Source organism: Propithecus coquereli, unplaced genomic scaffold (assembly GCF_000956105.1).
Source record: "Propithecus coquereli isolate 6110/MARCELLA unplaced genomic scaffold, Pcoq_1.0 Scaffold124, whole genome shotgun sequence".
NCBI lineage: Eukaryota > Metazoa > Chordata > Mammalia > Primates > Indriidae > Propithecus > Propithecus coquereli.
Window position 1 is genome coordinate 2,846,301 of NW_012136525.1, and position 18,980 is coordinate 2,865,280.

At 52.3% G+C, this 18,980-nt stretch overlaps 2 protein-coding genes across 6 annotated transcripts in view; both read left to right on the forward strand.

The window, feature by feature from the left end:
* The first annotated feature begins 4,246 nt into the window (after nt 1-4,246).
* Nucleotides 4,247-5,375, forward strand: LPAR5 (lysophosphatidic acid receptor 5). The gene has a single exon (XM_012637901.1). It carries the CDS (start codon nt 4,247-4,249, stop codon nt 5,354-5,356), a length of 1,110 nt encoding a protein of 369 aa, XP_012493355.1. The 3' UTR covers nt 5,357-5,375.
* A 10,624-nt stretch (nt 5,376-15,999) lies between these two features.
* CHD4 (chromodomain helicase DNA binding protein 4) overlaps nt 16,000-18,980 on the forward strand; it is a 35,532-nt gene continuing 32,551 nt past the window's right edge. For 3 of the 5 annotated variants that reach the window (XM_012637853.1, XM_012637855.1, XM_012637857.1), the window contains exons 1-2: nt 16,000-16,182; nt 17,037-17,214. In XM_012637853.1, coding sequence (XP_012493307.1) covers nt 17,115-17,214 — 100 coding nt within the window. In that variant the 5' untranslated portion in view covers nt 16,000-16,182; nt 17,037-17,114. The remainder of the gene's footprint in view (nt 16,183-17,036; nt 17,215-18,980) is intronic. The other 2 variants (XM_012637854.1, XM_012637856.1) reach the window with 1 other exon arrangement.

The window sequence follows — 18,980 nt, forward strand, 5'->3', positions numbered from 1 at the left end:
GTCTCTACCAAAAATAGAAAGAAATTAATTGGACAACTAAAAATATATAGAAAAAATTAGCCGGGCATGGTGGCACATGCCTGTAGTCCCAGCTACTTGGGAGGCTGAGGCAGGAGGATCGCTTGAGCCCAGGAGTTTGAGGTTGCTGTGAGCTAGGATGACGCCACGGCACTCTAGCCCGGGCAACACAGTGAGACTCTGTCTCAAAAAAAAAAAAAAAGAACGATAAAATGTTACTGCAATTATAGTGTAAACTGTTACTGATACTTTAACACAAGCCGTTTCCAAACAGGCCTTTTAAGGGATATGATCTTTTACTAAGCAAGTTATACATGTGGACAAGATGGTCAGGAGTGTGATAAGAAGTGGTTAGGAGCCAGGCGAGGTGACTCATGCCTATAATCCTAGCACTTTGAGAGACTGAGGTGGGAGGATTACTTGAGGCCAGGAGTTCAAGACAAGCCTGGGCAACACAGTGAGACCCCATCTCTAAAAAAAATTTTAAAATTAGTCAGGTGTGGTGGTGCACACCGGTAGTCCCAGCTACTCGGGAAGCTGAGGCAGGAGGATCACTCAAACCCAGGAGTTTGAGGTTGCAGTGAGCTACAATCACACCCCTGCACTGCAGCCTGGGAATCAGAGCTAGACACCACCTCTAAAAAAAAAGAGAAGTGGTTAAGTGACTTGACTGGATTGGTACAAGAGGTATCACAGGATTCCAGGACAGGCTAACATGGTGCGGGGTGGAGGTGGATTTCCTGCCAGGCAGAGACTGAAGAGTGAGTGTCTGCAGGGTGTGGTCCCCACCCCAGGATCTTACCGTCTAGTTGCGGAAGTGAAACAAATACACATAAAATAACTGAGAGGTCCAAAGCAGCAAGCTAAGTGCTTAAGTAGTACTTAAGGGGAAAGAGTAAGGAGGCATATTTGTGTTTATGTGTGAAAGAAAGATGAGTTTCTATTACCAGTGTTCAAAGTGAGAGAAAGAAGAAAGTGGGTCGTTAAAAAGTATATATTTCAATTGGACAAATGAGGAAGTAAAATAATTTGTGTACAGGCAGATTTCATACAGGCAACTGTAAATGACCAGCTTCTCTATCCAGCATCCTTCCACATATCCAACCGTCCTCTCTTGTTGGAAGCAACACGGTACAGCCTGGACTTTGGGGCTGGGCAGTCTTAGATCTGAATCGTAACTTTACTCCTCTTGCGGAACTCTTGAGTTTGTGTTTCCTTTTCCGTAACAATGAGGATAAACACCTACTTCAAAGGACTGTTGGAAGCATTAGGGATTATGTATATAAAATGTCCTGGGATATGGTGACTGATCAGTAAATGATAGCTATTATTTTTCACTCGACACTTATTGAGGTAGGTGTTGGGGATACAAAGATGAATAAGCCACAGTCCATAGCCCCTTCCTCAAGGAGCTCACAGTCCAATGGGCGGGGCAGACCAAGAACAGCTAACCACGTACACGCAGGAACAGCTCTGCTAAACCTGCCACTGCCTCAAAGCACAGTGAGGGCGCTAATCTGCCTTGCAGGGGGAGGGGCAGGCAAGGCTTCACAGCGCCCAGAGGAATGACTGGGTTTGCCAGTTGGAGAATGGGAGGAAGGGCATTCCAAGTTGAAGAAACAGCACGGGCAAAGGCAGAGTCCTGAAAACATAAGGTATATGCAAAATGAGTTTGGTGTGATTCGAGCAAAGGAGTGTGGGGGTGGGGGCATACTGGAAACAAGTCTGGTTTCATTTGCTTTTCAGCATGTTTAAGTCCTGTTTGGCATGATTTTTGTTGTTAAGATTGTATTTTGCAGAGGAAATACTCTTTATTCCCTTTAACTCCTTTACTGTACCTCTTACAAGTCTCAAACCGCTGCTGGTGGTGGTGGTTGGAGGGAGAACAAATATCCACAGGAAAACCTGTGATAGTCAGGTTTACAACTTAGTTCCATTAAACAATTTAAACAGTGCCTTTTGAAAAGAATAAGCTCAGTATGTTGGGATAATTGCTCAGGGTCTCATACACTTTCTCTCCCTAAGATGACAACCAGACACACCCATGTCCATGGTGGCATTGTTCACAACAGCCAAAAGGTGGAAACAACACAAGCTGTCCACTGAGAGAGAAATGGATAAGCAAATGTGGTGTACACATGCAATGGAATATGTTATTCCGCCATAAGAAAGAAACTCTGTTACATGCTACATACAACATTGATGGCCTTGGAAACGTTATGCTAAGTGCAATAAACCAGACACAAAAAGGACAAATATCATACACTTTCACTCATATGAGGCATCTAGAACAGGCAAATTCATAGAGACAGAAAGTAGAATAGAGGTTACCAGTGGCTAGGGGTGGGGGTGGGGTGGTCACTATTACTTAATGAGTATAGAGTTGTTCAGAAGGATGAAAAAGTTCTATTTCTGGAAAATAGTGGTGATGATTATGCAAGATTGTCAATGTACATAATGACACTGAATCGTACACTTAAAATGATAAATTTTAAGTTATGTATATTTTATCTCACACACACAAAGTAGCATCTGGGGTTGTGATGGAGGGGTAGCTTCTGTGGCCTTATGGGGTTGAGGAAGGTGGGATCCTCAGACCACATCCTGTCCTCTGGCTCCTCTTCCTCTTGGTCATGTCCTTTGTCGGCCAACTTTTGCCTGTGAACTGAAGCTGCTGTGGTCTGCTCTCTGGTGGCCTTGTGAGCACCAAGGATACTTCCTTGTCTCACCTCCACTCTCTTTGGGCTTAGGTCCCCTTTGAGCCCTCACTACCAAACTATTAATACCCTCTCCCCTCTACCATAGAACCTCATCTGAGAAGTTAGGCCCTCTTGGGGAGCACCTGGAAAAGCTCAACCCACAGGGCCTCTCCCTGCCTAGCAAGACTGGGCTGCCAAGTTTACCCTAAAGTGGCTCTGGGCACGGCTGGTGTGCCATCGGCCTATGGGAGGGGCCTCATTATTATTCCCATTTTACAGATGAAGAAACTGAGAGTTAAAGAGGTAAAACCATTAAGCTGAATCCAGGTGACTCTGACCACAAATCCAGTCCTCATAGGAGCAATGGTGGATGCGACAAGTGAGGCTGGGATTTCATACTGTACTCAGGAGTTTGAACTCTAGATAATGGGGAGCCAGCCTAGCACCTGGTCCAGGGGAGGTGCTCTATAGTACTTCTCGCCACCTGACATACTACCTATTGATTTGCACTTCTTTATTATCTGTCTTCCTCCATTGGACGGTAAAGTAGGTGGAGGCAAAGCCTTCTTATTTCTTAATTTTAATTTTTTTGAAGAGCCAGGGTCTCACTATGTTGCCGAGGCTGGAGTGCAGTGGCTATTCAGAGGCAAGATCCCAATGCTGATCAGCACAGGAGTTTTGAACTGCTTCATTTCTGACCAGGGCTGGTTCACCCCTTCCTTAGGCAACGTGGGGGTCCCCCGCTCCTGGGAGGTCACCATACTGATGCCAAACTTAGTGTGAACACCCCATTGGCATAGCACTCTACGGCCTAGAATGCTTGGGCTCAAGCGATCCTCCTGCCTTTTTGTTTTGTTCACTACTGTGAACATGCCTGGAACCTTCTATGGGCCCAGTATGTATGGAAGGAAGGGAAGAACGGAGAGTGAGAGAGATCTTATAAGATAATAACAACAACCTAAGCATTTTACATACATCATCTTATTTAATCTCCAAATCACCTCATGCAGTAAGGCTACCATGAAACTCCTCTCATTCCCCCCCAACACCAGGTAAGGAAAATGAGGTTCAGAGAGATTAACTTTTCTGAGGTCACACAGCTAGGCAAGTTGGAAAACCCAGGATTTAAACCTAAGCAGTCTGGGTTCCCTATACAGTCCTGCTGCAGGAAGCTATTCTGGCCCAACGGAAGGTAGCAGAAAGACCTGAGGCTGAGAAAAGACTCACAGGACCAGCCATTTTAGCTGGATAAACATTTGTGTCTGTGGCCCTGCCTAGCTTTGACTTCTGGCTTGCCTCCCCTATTCCAGGTCTCCACTGCTGATGAAGCTGTGACCAAAGGCACCCAATCCTTGGCAGCCGTTTCTCCCTGCAGCCATAGCCCACATTCCCATACCCTGCCTCTGCTTGCTTTGGGACCATCTCTGTATACGCACCAGGCTTCTACCCTGGAGGTGAACCCAATGTCCTGACCCTGGTGTGCCCCATGATGTTGTCAGCCTAGCAGCACCCCCTCCCACTTTGGCACAATGTTGGCTAACTCCTCGGCCAATACCTCTTCTACCAACAGCTCTGTTCTCCAGTGTCCTGACTACCGGCCCACCCACCGCCTGCACATGGTGGTCTACAGCCTGGTGCTGGCTGCCGGGCTCCCCCTCAATGCGCTGGCCCTCTGGGTCTTCCTGCGCGCGCTGCGCGTGCACTCGGTCGTGAGCGTGTACATGTGCAACCTGGCGGCCAGCGACCTGCTCTTCACCCTCTCGCTGCCCGTGCGCCTCTCCTACTACGCACTGCACCACTGGCCCCTCCCGGACCTCCTGTGCCAGACGGCGGGTGCCATCTTCCAGATGAACATGTACGGCAGCTGCATCTTCCTGATGCTCATCAACGTGGACCGCTACGCCGCCATCGTGCACCCGCTGCGGCTGCGGCACCTGCGGCAGCCCCGCGTGGCGCGGCTGCTCTGCCTCGGCGTGTGGGCGCTCATCCTGGTGTTCGCCGTGCCCATCGCCTACGTGCACAGGCCCTCGCTCTGCAGCTACCGGGGCCTCGAGGTGCGCCTGTGCTTCGAGAGCTTCAGCGACGAGCTGTGGAAGGGCAGGCTGCTGCCGCTCGTGCTGCTGGCCGAGACGCTGGGCTTCCTGCTGCCCCTGGTGGCCGTGGTCTACTCGTCGGGCCGGGTCTTCCGGACGCTCGCGCGGCCCGACGCCACGCGGAGCCAGCGGCGGCGCAAGACGGTGCGCCTCCTGCTGGCCAGCCTCGTCATCTTCTTGCTGTGCTTCGTGCCCTACAACGCCACGCTGGCGGTCTACGGGCTCCTGCGGGGCAAGCTGGTGGTGGCGAGCCACGCGGCCCGCGATCAGGTGCGCGCGGTGCTAATGGTGATGGTGCTGCTGGCCGGCGCCAACTGCGTGCTGGACCCTCTGGTGTACTACTTCAGCGCCGAGGGTTTCCGCAACACCCTGCGTGGCCTGGGCACTCTGCACCAGGCCAGGACCTTGGTCACCAACGGGGCGCGGGAGTCGCACGAGCTCGCCCTACGACCCATTGAGACTATTGACGCCACTGGGCCGGATGCCGCCAGTCAGGGGCTGCTCCGACCCTCCAACACCGGGACACCCTTCACTCAGTGCCCCTAAGATTTGGCCCTCTGAAGGCACGTCGTGCCATACACAGCGCCATCCTCCCCCTACCCCAGCGCTTTTCATTCTCGCGGGCTTGCAGGACATGCACACAAGGGAGGTGGGCTGGGCACTTGAACCTCTGGGTGGGAACTTCAGCTCATGAATGCAGCAGAGAACAAAGTGTGGAAGGCCGGGTATAGGGAAGGAAGAGTGCTGCCAGGAATGGCTTCTTTAAGGGGTGGCAGTGAGCCCGCAGAGGACCCCCCTGCAGTCTGTAGGCAGTGATGCAGTGAGTCTGCCCATGCAGAGGCAGAAGACGATGAAATGCTTCTGTGGGGGTGGGCATGAAATGCTGATACAAGCTAATAGATGGAACAGAAAATGAGTATCCTAGATTTAGACCTGCCACAGAGGTCCGGGAGCTGAATGGTCCCAGGCCTTGTTGGACCAAGCTACTGAGAAGCTCATTCATCTGCTGACTTCTGTCTGTGCTAACCCATTAGGGTCATGGATGAAGCCACCTCGATCTTCCACCTAGGCTTCCCCTGCTCAGCACTGAGCCCTAATGCAAGAGTTTGTTATGGACAGAACGGCATTTCTTGTTTAGTGACTTGTAGCAATTGAAACCTGACACCCAACATGGGGTAGTTGGGGCAAGGCAAAACTGTGAGTTAGAGTTTCCTCCCTCAAATCCCAGTCGCGTTCCACTTTCCAGGTCATCCCTTCTTACAGCACACTCCACTTTCAGGGCCTCTTCCATTCTAGGTCCTTAATGTTCCTCCTCTAGCTCTCTCTCTCTCTCTCTCTCTCTCTCATTCTCTGTTTGCTTTGTCCAGAGCAAGGAAAAAATCCTTTGCACTAAAACACTGGTTCTCAAAACTTTTTGGTTTCGGACCCCTTTACACTCTTAGAAATTGAGGATCCCAAAGAGCATTTGCTTGTGCTTTTGATATGTACCATACTATTACAGAAATTAAAGTTAATACATTTTTAAAACGGAAATATTCAAGCACACATTCCATTAGCTACGAGAGCCATGTCATTATGCTTTGTGAAACCTCTGGAAAAGTCCACATATACTTGTGAGAGAATGAAAGTGAAAAGGACAAGTAATGACTCAGTAGTACTATTATGAAAATAGTTATGACCTCATGGCCTTCCTCCAAGAGCTGCTCCCTGGATCACACTTTGAGAACCATACTTGTACTGAAGTATTAGAGTTCATAACTAACTTCTTCCCAGGGCATTATAAACAGTTACAAAAAATACTGGGGAGGAGACAGTGCTCAACAAATGAGTTGCTACTGGTGGTCCTCATGGCTTGAGGTTTTCTGGGAGTGGGTAGTAGTACATCAAATGGAACACAACCCGGGGTTTACCTGAGCAACCTGGGGGTGGGCGGTAGGGGGAGAAATCACACAAACACTTGTTGGGGGGTGGGGGGTTCTCTGGGAAGGGAAAAGGGAATTGTGCCACAGTCAGGAGAGAGGAGTTACAAGGAAGTAAGAGTGAGAAGGGAAGACTGGGGTGGGGTGTCTGTTCTTAGCAAGCTGGAGGCAAGGGAAAAATGGGCCCATCTACTGTTCCCTTCCCCTCTTATTTTCTTGGAGACAGAGTCTTGGTCTGTTGCCAGGCATGAGGAGGGCAGTGGTGTGATCATAACTCACTGCAACCTCGAACTCCTTGGGCTCAAGTGATCCTCCTGCCTCAGCCTCTTGAGTAGCTGGGACTACCCACATGTGCCACCACACCCAGCTGATTTTTAAATTCTTTCATAGAGAGGGGGACTCCCTATGTTGCTCAGGCTGATCTTGAACTCCTGGCCTGATCCTTCCACCTCGGCCTCCCAAAGTGTAAGGATTACAGGCAGGAGCCACGGTGCCGGCTCCTTCCTTCCTTACCCAAGTAGGGAGGCTGGGAGGGGCGGCAGAGTTGGCACTATGACAACTTCAGACCCTGACTTTAGTACATGAGTGAGGCAGTTGTTGCCATGTGTGCGTCCTGTAGCATTTCTGTCCTTATGTCTTTCAATATTGTATGTTTTCTGTGTGTGTGTGAGAGAAAGAAAGAGAGAGAGAGAGAGAATGAATGAGATTGGGGGTGTCAGTGTTTTCCCATGTGTTTTAGTTGGGTGTAAGCCTTTTGTGTGTGCCTTTATGCGAGAGATCCAGATGGCGATTTACAGGGGTAAAATGACCCCTGGTGGCCAAGTCGGAGAACTGACCCAGATTCCTCAGGGATAGCCAGGAAGTCCGGGCCTTTCTCCATCTGGGTGGAGACTGGAGCCCTGGGCCTGGCACTTACCTCCAGCTACTCTGGGAGAGGCCTGGTGGTTAGCACCTGCTCCATCTTACTTCAACCTCAGGGTTCAAGACCTGTGCCCTTCCTGTCCTGAGAGCACCAACAGCACCAAGCCTCACAGTCCAAAATCTCCGCACTTTGTCCTATCCAAACTGAATCGAACACAATTTTTAAAAATTACTTGAGTACTTTTATGTGCAGGTACATGAGTGAATCCCAAAGTAATTAAAATTCAGCATATTTCATTTTCTAAGAAACCATGTAATTTACTTATTTATTTATTCTAATTTTTATAGTTTATTGCCTATCTCCCCTGGTAGAATGTAAGCTCCCTGAGGGCAAGGATTTTTGTTTGGTAATCTGATGTATCCCCAGCATCTAGAACAGTGCCCAGCACGGAGGAAGTGCTCAATAAATATTTGTCGAGTGAATGAACAGTCACATCTTGCTGTGAAGGAATTTACTATCTATCCAGGACCATAGAACTAGTACACAGTAACTACAAGGTGAGACAAAACATGCAAGATGTACAGTGTTGGCAGCTAATTTAGTGGGCAATGGAAGCCCCTGAAGGTTTATGAGCAAGATTTTGTTCACACTGACATACCGTGTAGGATAAATTGTAGGGAAATGAGGTGGGGAGAGTCTAAGGGGAAAAAAGGTGGCCAGGGAGCCACTCCAACAGTTGAGGAACAGTGTGACGTGGCCTGTGGAAGAGGTAGATGGAAACGGGCTGTCTCCGGTGTGAAGTCTCTGGCGTCAAAGCTTTGGTGGACTGTTCCCCACACTCGGATACCCAAAGGGTTTCCATCAGGAGAACAGAGGCAAGAATAGTTTAAGGAGATGTTGCAGGCAGAGGAGGAATGAACAGAACCTGGCAAGTCACAGGCTGGGAGGTTTAGGAAAACTTGCAGCCACTGCCATTTTCATAGGATTCCCCTATTACTAAGCAGCGGTATGAAGGAGGCAAGGTGTCCAGAGCCCTCACCACATGCCCTGGGGCTACCACATTTTCGGTCCAGGAAAGTCCAAAGGAGGAGGAGGAAGAAATCTTAGATGGAAGGAAAGAGCATTAGCAGGTTTTAAAAATACTCTTCTGTGTGTCAGGATTTCCATTGAGTGCTTAAGATGCATTATCTTATTTAAGTATTATAATAACCCTCTGAGTTAGGGATGGTGATTATCCCCATTTTACAGATGAAACACCCTGGGCAATCTGAGATCTTAAGGTCACACAACCAAGAAGTAGCTCCCAGATTCCTTCTCTTTGCAGTACCTCCTGCTCTGTCTCCCCTTCCAGGCACTTCCTTTCGGTTACCTTCCACACCTGTTTCCCTTGCTTCTTCCCTCGGCATGTAGGCCACTTCTCTCTCTGCCTGTCTCACCTGGGTCTGCTGCATCCTCTCCGCCCCACTCTTCCCACTTCTTCCCCCGTGCTCCTCATCCACCGCCCCTTTCCTCTCCACTTACCCAAGGCCCCTGTGCGTTGGACACAGTGCTGCTGTGTGGGGCTGAGAACGGGGCTCACCCAGGGTTCCAACTGCAGAGTGCCCTAAAACACACCCCCATCAAGGGCTCAAGGAGTAGCTTGTCGGTGGCACACACAGGCAGGATGGCTTAGACTTCATGCACTGGCCATGACTCTCCTCCCCCAGCCTGGGATGTACCCATCTCCAAGGCAGCACTCTTGGATGTCCACCAGCTAAACTGAGGAGGGCACCATCCCTCGGTTCTCTGTTCCCCGAAGTCTGTCTCCTCTGCAGGCTGGTCCCTCCACGTGGTGAGAGCAGTTGGGGCAAAAGCAACAATCATTGATCTTAAAACAAATTTAGGAGAACCAGGGCAGAGGTAAGAGATCCCAAAGGAGGGCAGAGATGCTTCCTTCTTGGTCCTGAACCATCTTGAGGGAAACCCCAGAAGTGGGGAAGGGGAGGTTAATCTCACACAAGGGCCTTCCTTCTCCATCCTTTCAGGAGGCCCTGGGCCCGAGGCTGGGGTGGTTCTCACTGTGCTGTCCTTGCCAGAGGAGCACTGAAAGCACTGGAAAGTGAAGTTTCTCACAGGGGGTTTGGAGAATCCCAAAGGCGCCCAGAACTTTGGAATCAAATAAACCTGGGCACTAACTTCAGCTCATTCACTTCTTGGCAATGTGACTTGAGCATATTTCTTAATCTCTCTGAGCCTCTGTTTTCTCCTCTGTGAAATGGGGTTCATAATGTCTACTTACCACGCTGTTGTGGGGTCAATGAGAACACCTTTGAAAGGCACTTTAGAGGCCCCTACACGGGAGCTTTCCAACAAGAGCACGGGGAGGAGATGCCACTGGTAAAGTCTGCTTGCGATGCCCAAGGGGTATGTTTCTGGAAGACCTTAAGGGTTCCAGGTGAATCCTCACCCAGGCAGAGCTCTGCCAGCAATCAGAACTAGGGCCAGGGGAGCTGGTGAGCAAGGCAGGCTGGGCACGTTTCCATGGTGCTAGGTCAAGCAGTCTTCAGGGGCAGTGACAGGCCTACTGCCCTCTGGGGGCACTCTCTCCCCACCAGGTCGATGTCCATCCCACAGACTAAGGAGTAGACGGAAAAGTGCATGAAGGGGGGAGACTGGATGAAGAACCAAGCAATGGAGAAAGGGCAAGGGAGGAGGCTGGAGGGGAAGTGAGGGCCCAGGCAGGCACAGGGTGGGGCTGGGAGAGGGGCCCAGGGCAGGAGGGCGGGAGAGAGCCTGGGAGGGAAAGCGCCAACCAGGGAGGGAGGAGGGACAGGGAGGCAGACCGGCGGCGCTGACACAGCCTCGATGTGTGGAACGGGCTGGGGTTTGGCCCACAGGTCAGGCGTCTGGCAGTATTATGGGATGGAGAGGCCTTAGGAGACAGGGAGAGTATTATGGGCTGGAGCAGCCTTAGGAGACTGGGGAATATTATGGGCTGGTGAGGCCCGGCTCCAACTGGAGGCGGGAGGAAGGGGTGCGGGGCGGGAAGGGGGGGTGGTGGTGGAAGAGAGTATTATGGGCTGGAGGCCTCCTGCGACCAGAGGCAAGAGTATTATGGGCTGGCAAGGCCTTCGGTGGCCAGAGGGGGGAGCAGCGGGGGATGGCACCGGCTGCATGTGACTGAGGGGGGGGCCAAGTTGGGGGGGTGGTGAGTGGGGGTAGGGGAGCTTATTATGGGATAGCTCTTTGTACCTACTGCGGGGACTGCTTCTCCAGAAGATATTATGGGATGTCGTGTGTGGGAGGGGGAGGGGGGCTGGGGGATTATTATGGGATGGTGGTGCAGAATGGGGAGGGCCTGAGGAGCGCTTCAACACCCCCACCCGTCACCCCTTACTGTCTTGCCATTCTCTCTGAGGTCAGCCTCCTCTCTTGAAGGGCCCAAGGGGAACACCTGAAACCCATCTCCCTACACACACACTCTCACTCTCTCACACTCTTTGGGCACCTCAACCCATCCTAGGCGTGTCCCCTAACTAGCAGCCACCTCCGGGGTGCTGAGGGGAAAAGGTAGCCCCCTAGGGAAGGGGGAGAAAGCCCCAAAGCAGGGTTGTGGTGGCCAGTGGGTCACACCTCCCACCTGCACAAGGTCCTCTTTTGCTCCCCAGCCCGTATGCCACTCTCCTTCCCCTTCCACAAAGTGGGGGCCCTGGATCCTCTTCCCCTCCCCCGCCCCTCCATTTCCTCTCCAGCTCCCTCCACAGCAGTAACCAGTAAAACAGGCGGCCAGCTATTATGGGATGGCTGCTCCCAGCAGCTCTGTAGGGAGGGGGCGGTCACCGCGGAATGTCTCTTGTGGGTGGCTATTATGGGATGGCCGCCTCTCTTTTTTGGGGGGGGGTGGGGGCTCGGGAGGATTATTATGGGATGTGCCCTGCACAGTTGGGTGGGGCTGTCCTGGGTAGGTGAAGCTGGTGGGGGGGAGGTGAGGGAAGGAGAGGAAGGAAGAGGGAGGGAAGGAGCCGAGGAGGGTGGGGTGAGCCCTGGAGCCCGACCTGAGGCCTGGCAGGAGTAACTGGCTGGAGAGGTTTCTTTGGTGACAGCTGTTCGAAGGGCCCCTGGGGCAGGCTCCAGTGAGCCAAATCTGAACCCTGGACACCTGGGCCTTTTTCCCAGCTTGTGAGCTACAGGGTTGCTGAGTCCAGGGCCTGCAGTGCTGTGCTGGAAGTGAGAGCTCCTAGGTTCTGGTTGGGTGGCACACCAAAGGGAATAGTGCTCCTGGGTGACCACGGTATCCAAGTCCTCCCCTCTATCTTTGCCTTCCTGGGTTTGAGCCTTGGGACCATAGCTCAGGTGGCGGAGGGGTTGTGCATGGGAACTTTGCTACCATGCAGTCACACCCAAAGAACGGAGGCTGGGTTAGCTCCTGAAGGACAAACACCTGGCAAATCACCCTCCAGGCCACATGATCTGCGTCCTGTCTAGCCATCACGGTGCACTGTCCCTGTGGCTTGTCTTCCGTCTGTTGTCTTCCACAATCTCCTTGTCTGGCACTGCAGGGGAACACTGTGGCCCCTTGGACCTCTTATGAGCAGAGTTTCTTGGGGTCTCACAGAACAAAGGTATAAGGAGAAGAATTATGGAGCCTGTGCTGAAAACTCCACAGACAACCCACTGTGAGTGTTATTCTAGGTCCTTCTGTACCATGGGATGAAAACAGAACGCTAAGGTAACTGGCTAGAGAGGCTGCCCTCATGGGTGTATTAATTAGGAGATCATCCCACCCTTAGTCTCTGTGGGCCAATCATGCTAGTGGCTTATTTACAATTTATCTGGGAGGGTAGCATGGGGCTAGAGTAGGGGGCCGGCATAGAAGCTTAAAGACCACAAAAGCAACACACAAACACACATCCTAGCCCTCTCTGGAACTCAGGAAGAGATAGCCGGGAGGGCTGGGGAGTAAGAGCAGCAAGGGGATAAGTGGGTAGAACCTGCAGGGATAGACAGAGGGAGTGCGGTAGACAAAGGGTACTAATATATTTCATCACAGGCAAGAGGCTGTGACTCCCCAGTTGTAAACTCTCTTACTGGTTTATTTTAACAAATCTCTGTAGTAACGTGGTGTATGTATGAGACTAGGGTATGGGCCAGACAGAGATATTACAGAAGGGAGTTGGAGGCCTAGAGACAGGCTGGATCCCCGAGGGAAATGGGGATAGGAGAGGCAGTACATAGGAAGAAGAAACTTCCTTAAAAGGAGGTATCCCCACATTATGGTATCTGGAAAGAGCTACCTCCTCTCCCCCCATTGTAGAGCACCGATTTCACTGGAGCATTGGAGAGGCATTGGAGAGGGTTTGGATAATGGATGGGGCCCAATCTTGATGTCAAGAGAATTTAACATAGGAGACTATGGAAGCCATGCAGAATGGGGGAAATGGCCGGCACACTACAATGAGTGCAGCAAGAGGGTGGTCCAGGGAGTTGGAGTGAATGCTGGGAAAAAAAAACACAAACTTCAAAGGTGACAGTGGGAGCTTTTGGCAAGACCTGAGGTCTTTAATGCTGAAACCTCCAGTCCAAAAATGAGAAGAGAGTTAAATGTAGAATGGTGGTGGTTTCACAAAGTCAGGCAGGAGCTGGTGGGAAGACTTGTGTGCATCCCTGGTGCTCTGCTCGGGAGCAGAGGGATTTTAATTTCCTGAAGCAAGCTCTTGCCTCTCTTGCACTCATTTCTCCATGGCAGTTCTCTAGTCCCTTGGATCCCAGAGGAGGCGAGAGTCATCTGGCCAGGCCCTTTCTCCAGGCAAGTGAGGTGAGAAGGGCAATGCAGATATGGCATGAGGTTCATTCCACTCACTTCCAGCCAGGAAGGGTCGGTCCTTCCTACCTGAAAGTTCCAGTTTCTTTTCAACCTGTCTCACTTCCATAGGTCTTGGACCTGCTTGAAAAAGGCACGTGAGAAGAAAGGAGGACATCATCTCTGGCCTGGGGGTCGGGGGCAGCAAGGCAGTGGTTGGTGCTGGAGCATTGGTTTTCCTTCAGGTCCCCAATCTCTGGGGGTCAGGAAGAGGGAACAGTGACAGGTGTATGGGCTCAGATTTCTGAAGGGCAAAGGGTTTTAAGATCAGCTCTTCCAACTTTCTAGGGCTGGGTCCCCAGGGTGGCTGGAGGGTGGGGCAGTTAAGGGAAGGGGATGGTGTATTTTGGAGGGCTACCTTGTGGCAAAATTGAATGAATGAGGCATCCCAGAATGTTGACTTGTACGTGGGGAGGGGAAGATGGGGAACATTATACAACTAAGGTTTTTTTTTGAGGTGGAGAATGGGGCCTCAATAAGATAAGGATGCGGACAATTGGAGGTGTTATGAGATTTCAGGATCTAAAATGGGAAAGTGACTGAAAATAGGGGACATCAAGGGTAAGCAGGATTTGGTGTTCCAGAATGAGGGTAACAATTCTGGCATGTTGATGAGTCTCTCAAGAAGGAAGGACATGAAGATATTATAGGATTTCAGTATTAGGAACACTGGATGGATCCCACTGATTGCTCTCTAGTTAGAATCCCTTAGTATGTAGGGAGCAGACAGGAGATTATCTTGACCATACATCTATACCCATAAATCCTGTTGGAATACCTTCCAGCCTCTAGAAGGACTGCAATGAACTCTACTGGGATATGCTCTCTCCTGAGATCTGTAGGATTTATTTTATTCTCTGTAATAGGAAATTGGAAATAGCACTCGGTAGTTCTCCCTTGACACCAGACATTCTATCTGGTATCATAGTTTGTTTGGTTGTTTTTGATTCTCGAAGGGAGGCACCCATGGACTTTGCATTCTCCGTGGTGCCCAGCTCTGTGCCTTGCTAGGTTCTCTGTCAACGTATGTTGAATGAACATGAGTAGTGGTGAGCAGAGGGAGAGCAGGTCTCCGCTCTTGGTGTGTACAGAGCAGCATCCTCAGTTCACATCATGATGGGATGTCCATCCGTTAAGAGTGGCCCAGGGTGTTGATGAAAGGTCTCTGACCTGGTGGTGGGGGGAGAGGACTGCTAGAATGTTGAGAAATAGTCTTTGGATGGGAGTTTGTAATTATTATGGGATGCTCTGGGATGAATTAAACCTGATGTAAATGTTTCATCTGTCAGCTTGGAATTTTGGTTGTTCTTCCTCAAAACTTAAGAGCTGGAGGTAAGCACTGGGAAAATACCTGGATTTTGGTGGGATCGGGTGGGGCCCTAGGTTGGTTCTCAGAACCTGAGTGTCTGGAAATGTTGGCGTGAGGGAGGCTAGGGTCCCAAATATTAAGAGGCTTTTTGTGGTTACACTGCTTTGGCCCAGAAAGGGATTAAGGCGTGCGTGAGTAGGGGTGGGGACGGGGCAGTATGGGTAGCCTGCCTGGTCCTCCCTGCTCTTGGTGTTAGAATAGATTGACAGTATCTAGAGATGGGGGAGGTATGAATATGAATATTATGGGATGCCTGGCTGGAAGGGTATAGGGGTGGAGGAGTGGAGATGAAGCATTATGGGATGTCTGGTTGACCACGGCTCCTTGCAATTATTATGGGATGTCAGGGTGTGAGTCGGGGAGTAAAATTATTATGGGATATCTTTCCAGTGTTAGGGGAGAGGAGGTTCGATGTCCATCTGTGCGGTGACAGTAGGGCTGTTGATTATGGGATATCTCTTTGATAGGGGAAGTTATTATGGGCCGCGGAGCTAGGAGAGTGTGAAAGCTGGGGGTGATATTGTGAGCATCTAGACCCTAGCCTGCAGGGACTGAGGGCAGCTCCAGGGGCTGGTTATTATGGGATGTCAGTATAGAAAGTGGGAGACTGATTATTACGGGATGTGTGTGGGAGGAGGCCGAATGTCCGTTGTTGTAGTATGTAGGGGGGGGTGACTTTCTGACTATTATGGTATATCAAACTGGGGGTGGATGAAGGGTGGTTATTATGGGATGTCTGTGGGGGATGGGGATGAGTATTATGGGATATGAGGCTGAAGTGCTGGGAGGGGTGCTTATTATGGGATGGCCATGGGAGGGAGGGTGATGAATTATTATGGGATGTTAGCATTAGGGCCAAGAGTGAAGAAGTTGGCAAAGGATGGCTATTATGGGATGTCTAAGAGTGTTAGATGCAAAAGGTCTGCAACATTATGAGATGTCAGCAGTCCCCTGGCATATATGTGTATGAAATGTGTGTGGGGGGCCGAGGTGTGTGTATGTGTGTGTGGGGGGCAGGGGTGTCCGTGTGTATTATGGGATGGCCAGGAGGTGGGCGGTTGCCCGGGTGACACGCGCGCGCGCGCTCGAAGGGGGCGTGGCCAATGGTTGCCTGAGCGACGAGGGGGCGGGGGTTGCCCGGGAGACCTAGGGAGGAGGGTGGCGGTAGTGGAGGGGGGGTTGGAGTTGGTTGAGGTTATTATGGGCTGTCCGTGGGGGGGCGGGGCCTGTGCGGTGGGATTTCCCGGCCGGTGTTTCGGGCCCTTTAAGAGGCGACGCCGGAGCCGGAGCCGGAGCCATTTTCCCCCCTTCGGCCGTGGCGAGGAGGAGCCGGAGCGGGAGTGACACCGGGCCAGACCCAGCACGACCTGCGGCGGCTCCGGGGTGAGGAGAGTGCGGGGTTCCCAAAGAGACGCCCCTCACTGCCCGACAAGCCCCGAGGGTCATCCCTTCGCCAGTCCCTTCCTCGGGAGTCCCTGGACCAGCAGACCGCCCCCTGCCCGGAGGAGCCGACCCTTCCTTTCCCTCCCCTGTAGGGTGCCCGTCCTCTCCCTTCACTCCCCCGCCCTAACCCTGCCCGACTCTTGTCCCCGGCGACCCCCACTTCGGGCTTAGTCTCCCACAATGCCCGGCGCCCGCCCCCTCGCTCTTTGCTCACTTGCCCCCCGGGACACGTGGCCCGACCCCCTTCCCAGTGGGAGCTCTCTTGTCCCCCCACGTCCCTGCCTCCAGCCCCCCGCAGCGCTCGAGCCTCCACGCCCCCTCGTCTCCGCGGATCCTGAGGAGAACCTGAGTTGTCCCAGAGGACAGCCTTTGGAGAGCTGCCCTGTCTGGGGACTGGCCCCTCCCCGGGCGCAGGGAGGCGCCCCCCCACCCCCAAGTGACCTTGTGTCCCCGAGCGCCTAGCCGCCTGCCGCCTCCCCTGGCCCCCCCCGCGCTGCGGCCACTCGGACCCCCCTCCCCCGTCACACTCTGCTCTGTCCAGGCCGGCTTCCCTCCTCCCCACGCTTGCACCAGCCTGCCCTCGGGGGCGTCGCTCCCTCTCTTCGTGGGGGCGCCTGCTGGGGAGTCGGCTTCCGGGCTGCCCCCAGGAGTGTGGAACTAAGTTCAGCCTGAGCGGTTCGGGTGCCCTGCTAGGGTGGCTGGGGTGGGGGGCGGAAAGAGCGGGTGGGTGTGGGGGAGGGGGACAGTGCGCGTCACTGACTGTTCTCCCTTTCTCTCCCCCCTCCCCCGCACAGTGACTCGGGCCAGTGTAGAGGGCCCCAGGCCGCCGGCAGGAGCAGCTGGGCCAATTCCCTGGCCGGGAGCGGAAGAGGATGGCGTCGGGCCTGGGCTCCCCGTCCCCCTGCTCAGCGGGCAGTGAGGAGGAGGATATGGATGCACTTTTGAACAACAGCCTGCCCCCACCCCACCCAGGTAACATCTTCTTCCCGGGGGCCCAGGGCAGGAAGGAGGCATTTGGGCCCTTCCGAGTGCCTGGTAGGGCAGGGTTGTGCGGCTCCTGTCTCTGGGCAGAGCCTGAAGTGGAGGGCATCCGAAGGGAGTGGTTCCCTTCTGCGGAGCTCTTGTGTGAGGGGGGTGGAAGCCATGTGCCTCCTGGGCACCGCGGATGGAGATGCAAGCTTGCTGCACTCCTCTGTCTTGAGGAATGCTATGCAGTTCCCGGTTGAGGGAGCTCTCTGGGCTGGCAAGCATTACCTAGTGTGGGTCCTTGGAGGAATGCAGGTAGCTGGGACCCCTGGAGGCTGTCTGGTGGTGGTGGTGGTGGACGGCGGGTATTGGGGATTTCTGTTGGAGGAGACCAGTTAGGCATCTGTGCTGGTAGGATCCCGTGGTTGTTGCTGTGGAAAGGAAAGACAGAGTGTTGGTTACTCTTTATCTGATTATTTTTAGCTTCTGATCAGTTACCGGTCTTCCGTGCTGTTTCAACTGTGTGAAGTTTGAATCGCGCTCCTCAGCAGGATCTGGAGCGCTTTTAGCCGGGCATGTTGCTGGAATGTTTTGAGTGGGGAAATGATGGGGGCTAGGGGAGGATGTAATAGCCTAGTAGGGAGGGGCAGAAGAAGGGAGGGCACCCCGCTTCCCCTAGCGGGTGGACATAATCCTGGCTTTTTTCCTAGAGGTTTCTGCCCCTGCGAGATAGCCTGGGGTTTGGGCTGACAGTGTGAAGTGTTTGTGTAGGTGTGTTAGGGGTTGTGCTATCTGTGTTTTGGGGTGGCTCCATGAACTGGCCAAACCCGTATGGTTATAACCACCCTGCCTGATTGGAGTAGCCCTTGTCTATTCTGAAATGATGATTGATGTCATACTCCCAACTGGATGTCTCTCTTGTCTGTCTTTCCTTCTTCAGAGCCCCTAGCTAAATTGCCTATTTGTTTCCTTGACCTTCTTTTTTTCTAGCTTTATTTTTTTCCTACATGCCTTTTCTTCATCCCTTATGCTTCCACTTATCTTCTCATTCTGGAGCCTGCTGATCCTGTTTTTGTTTTCCATCCAGCATGTTTTACTTCTGCCTTTTATCTTAGTTCCAGCCGGAAGTTGAGGTGGTCTGAGAGAGATGCTTTCTCATTTGGCATTTTCTAAGTTGGAACTTTTCACTTGAACCTGAGATCATTTAGGAGAGGGGTTAGTCTTGTTACTGAGCCTTAAGCTGTTGGAATAAGAAATTTAGATTTGGTCTCATCACTGTGTAGGGTAGGATGACTGATTTCTGTGCTTTTTTCAAGGTGGGGGCAGGGTGGTGGTGGTGGTGGTGAGGTGAGCCGGTCCTTTCTAAGAGGGGCATGATAAATAGAGGTACTATCCAGGCAACGCTGGCTCTACGTCTTCGCCTTGCACTGGCTCTTGTTGTGGGGCTGCCCCCCATGTTGACAGGGAGCTGTGCAGGCTCCTAGGGTGAACTCTGCCCTGAGCTGTGGGATGACCCAGTTTTTCCACTTGCCACACCCCATTCCTGCCCCTTTCCCAAATCTTCCTCTATATCTGAGCCGGTTTGCTGCTTGTCATTTTAGCACATTATTTGCCAGAGAAGTTTGGGGATCATATGCAGATGGAAGGGTATCCCCTTTGCCTCCATGGGTTTGACCTTGTCTGTTTCCAGCTTTATGGGGATGGCAAAGAGGAAGACCCTCTGTAGCTGATTGTGGGGAGCGACTTGGGGATAGCCCTTAAGAAAATGATTC

What these genes read in the sequence shown, in the direction of transcription:
- LPAR5 (XM_012637901.1), top strand. Translation starts at nt 4,247, where the DNA reads ATGTTGGCTAACTCCTCGGCCAATACCTCTTCTACCAACAGCTCTGTT.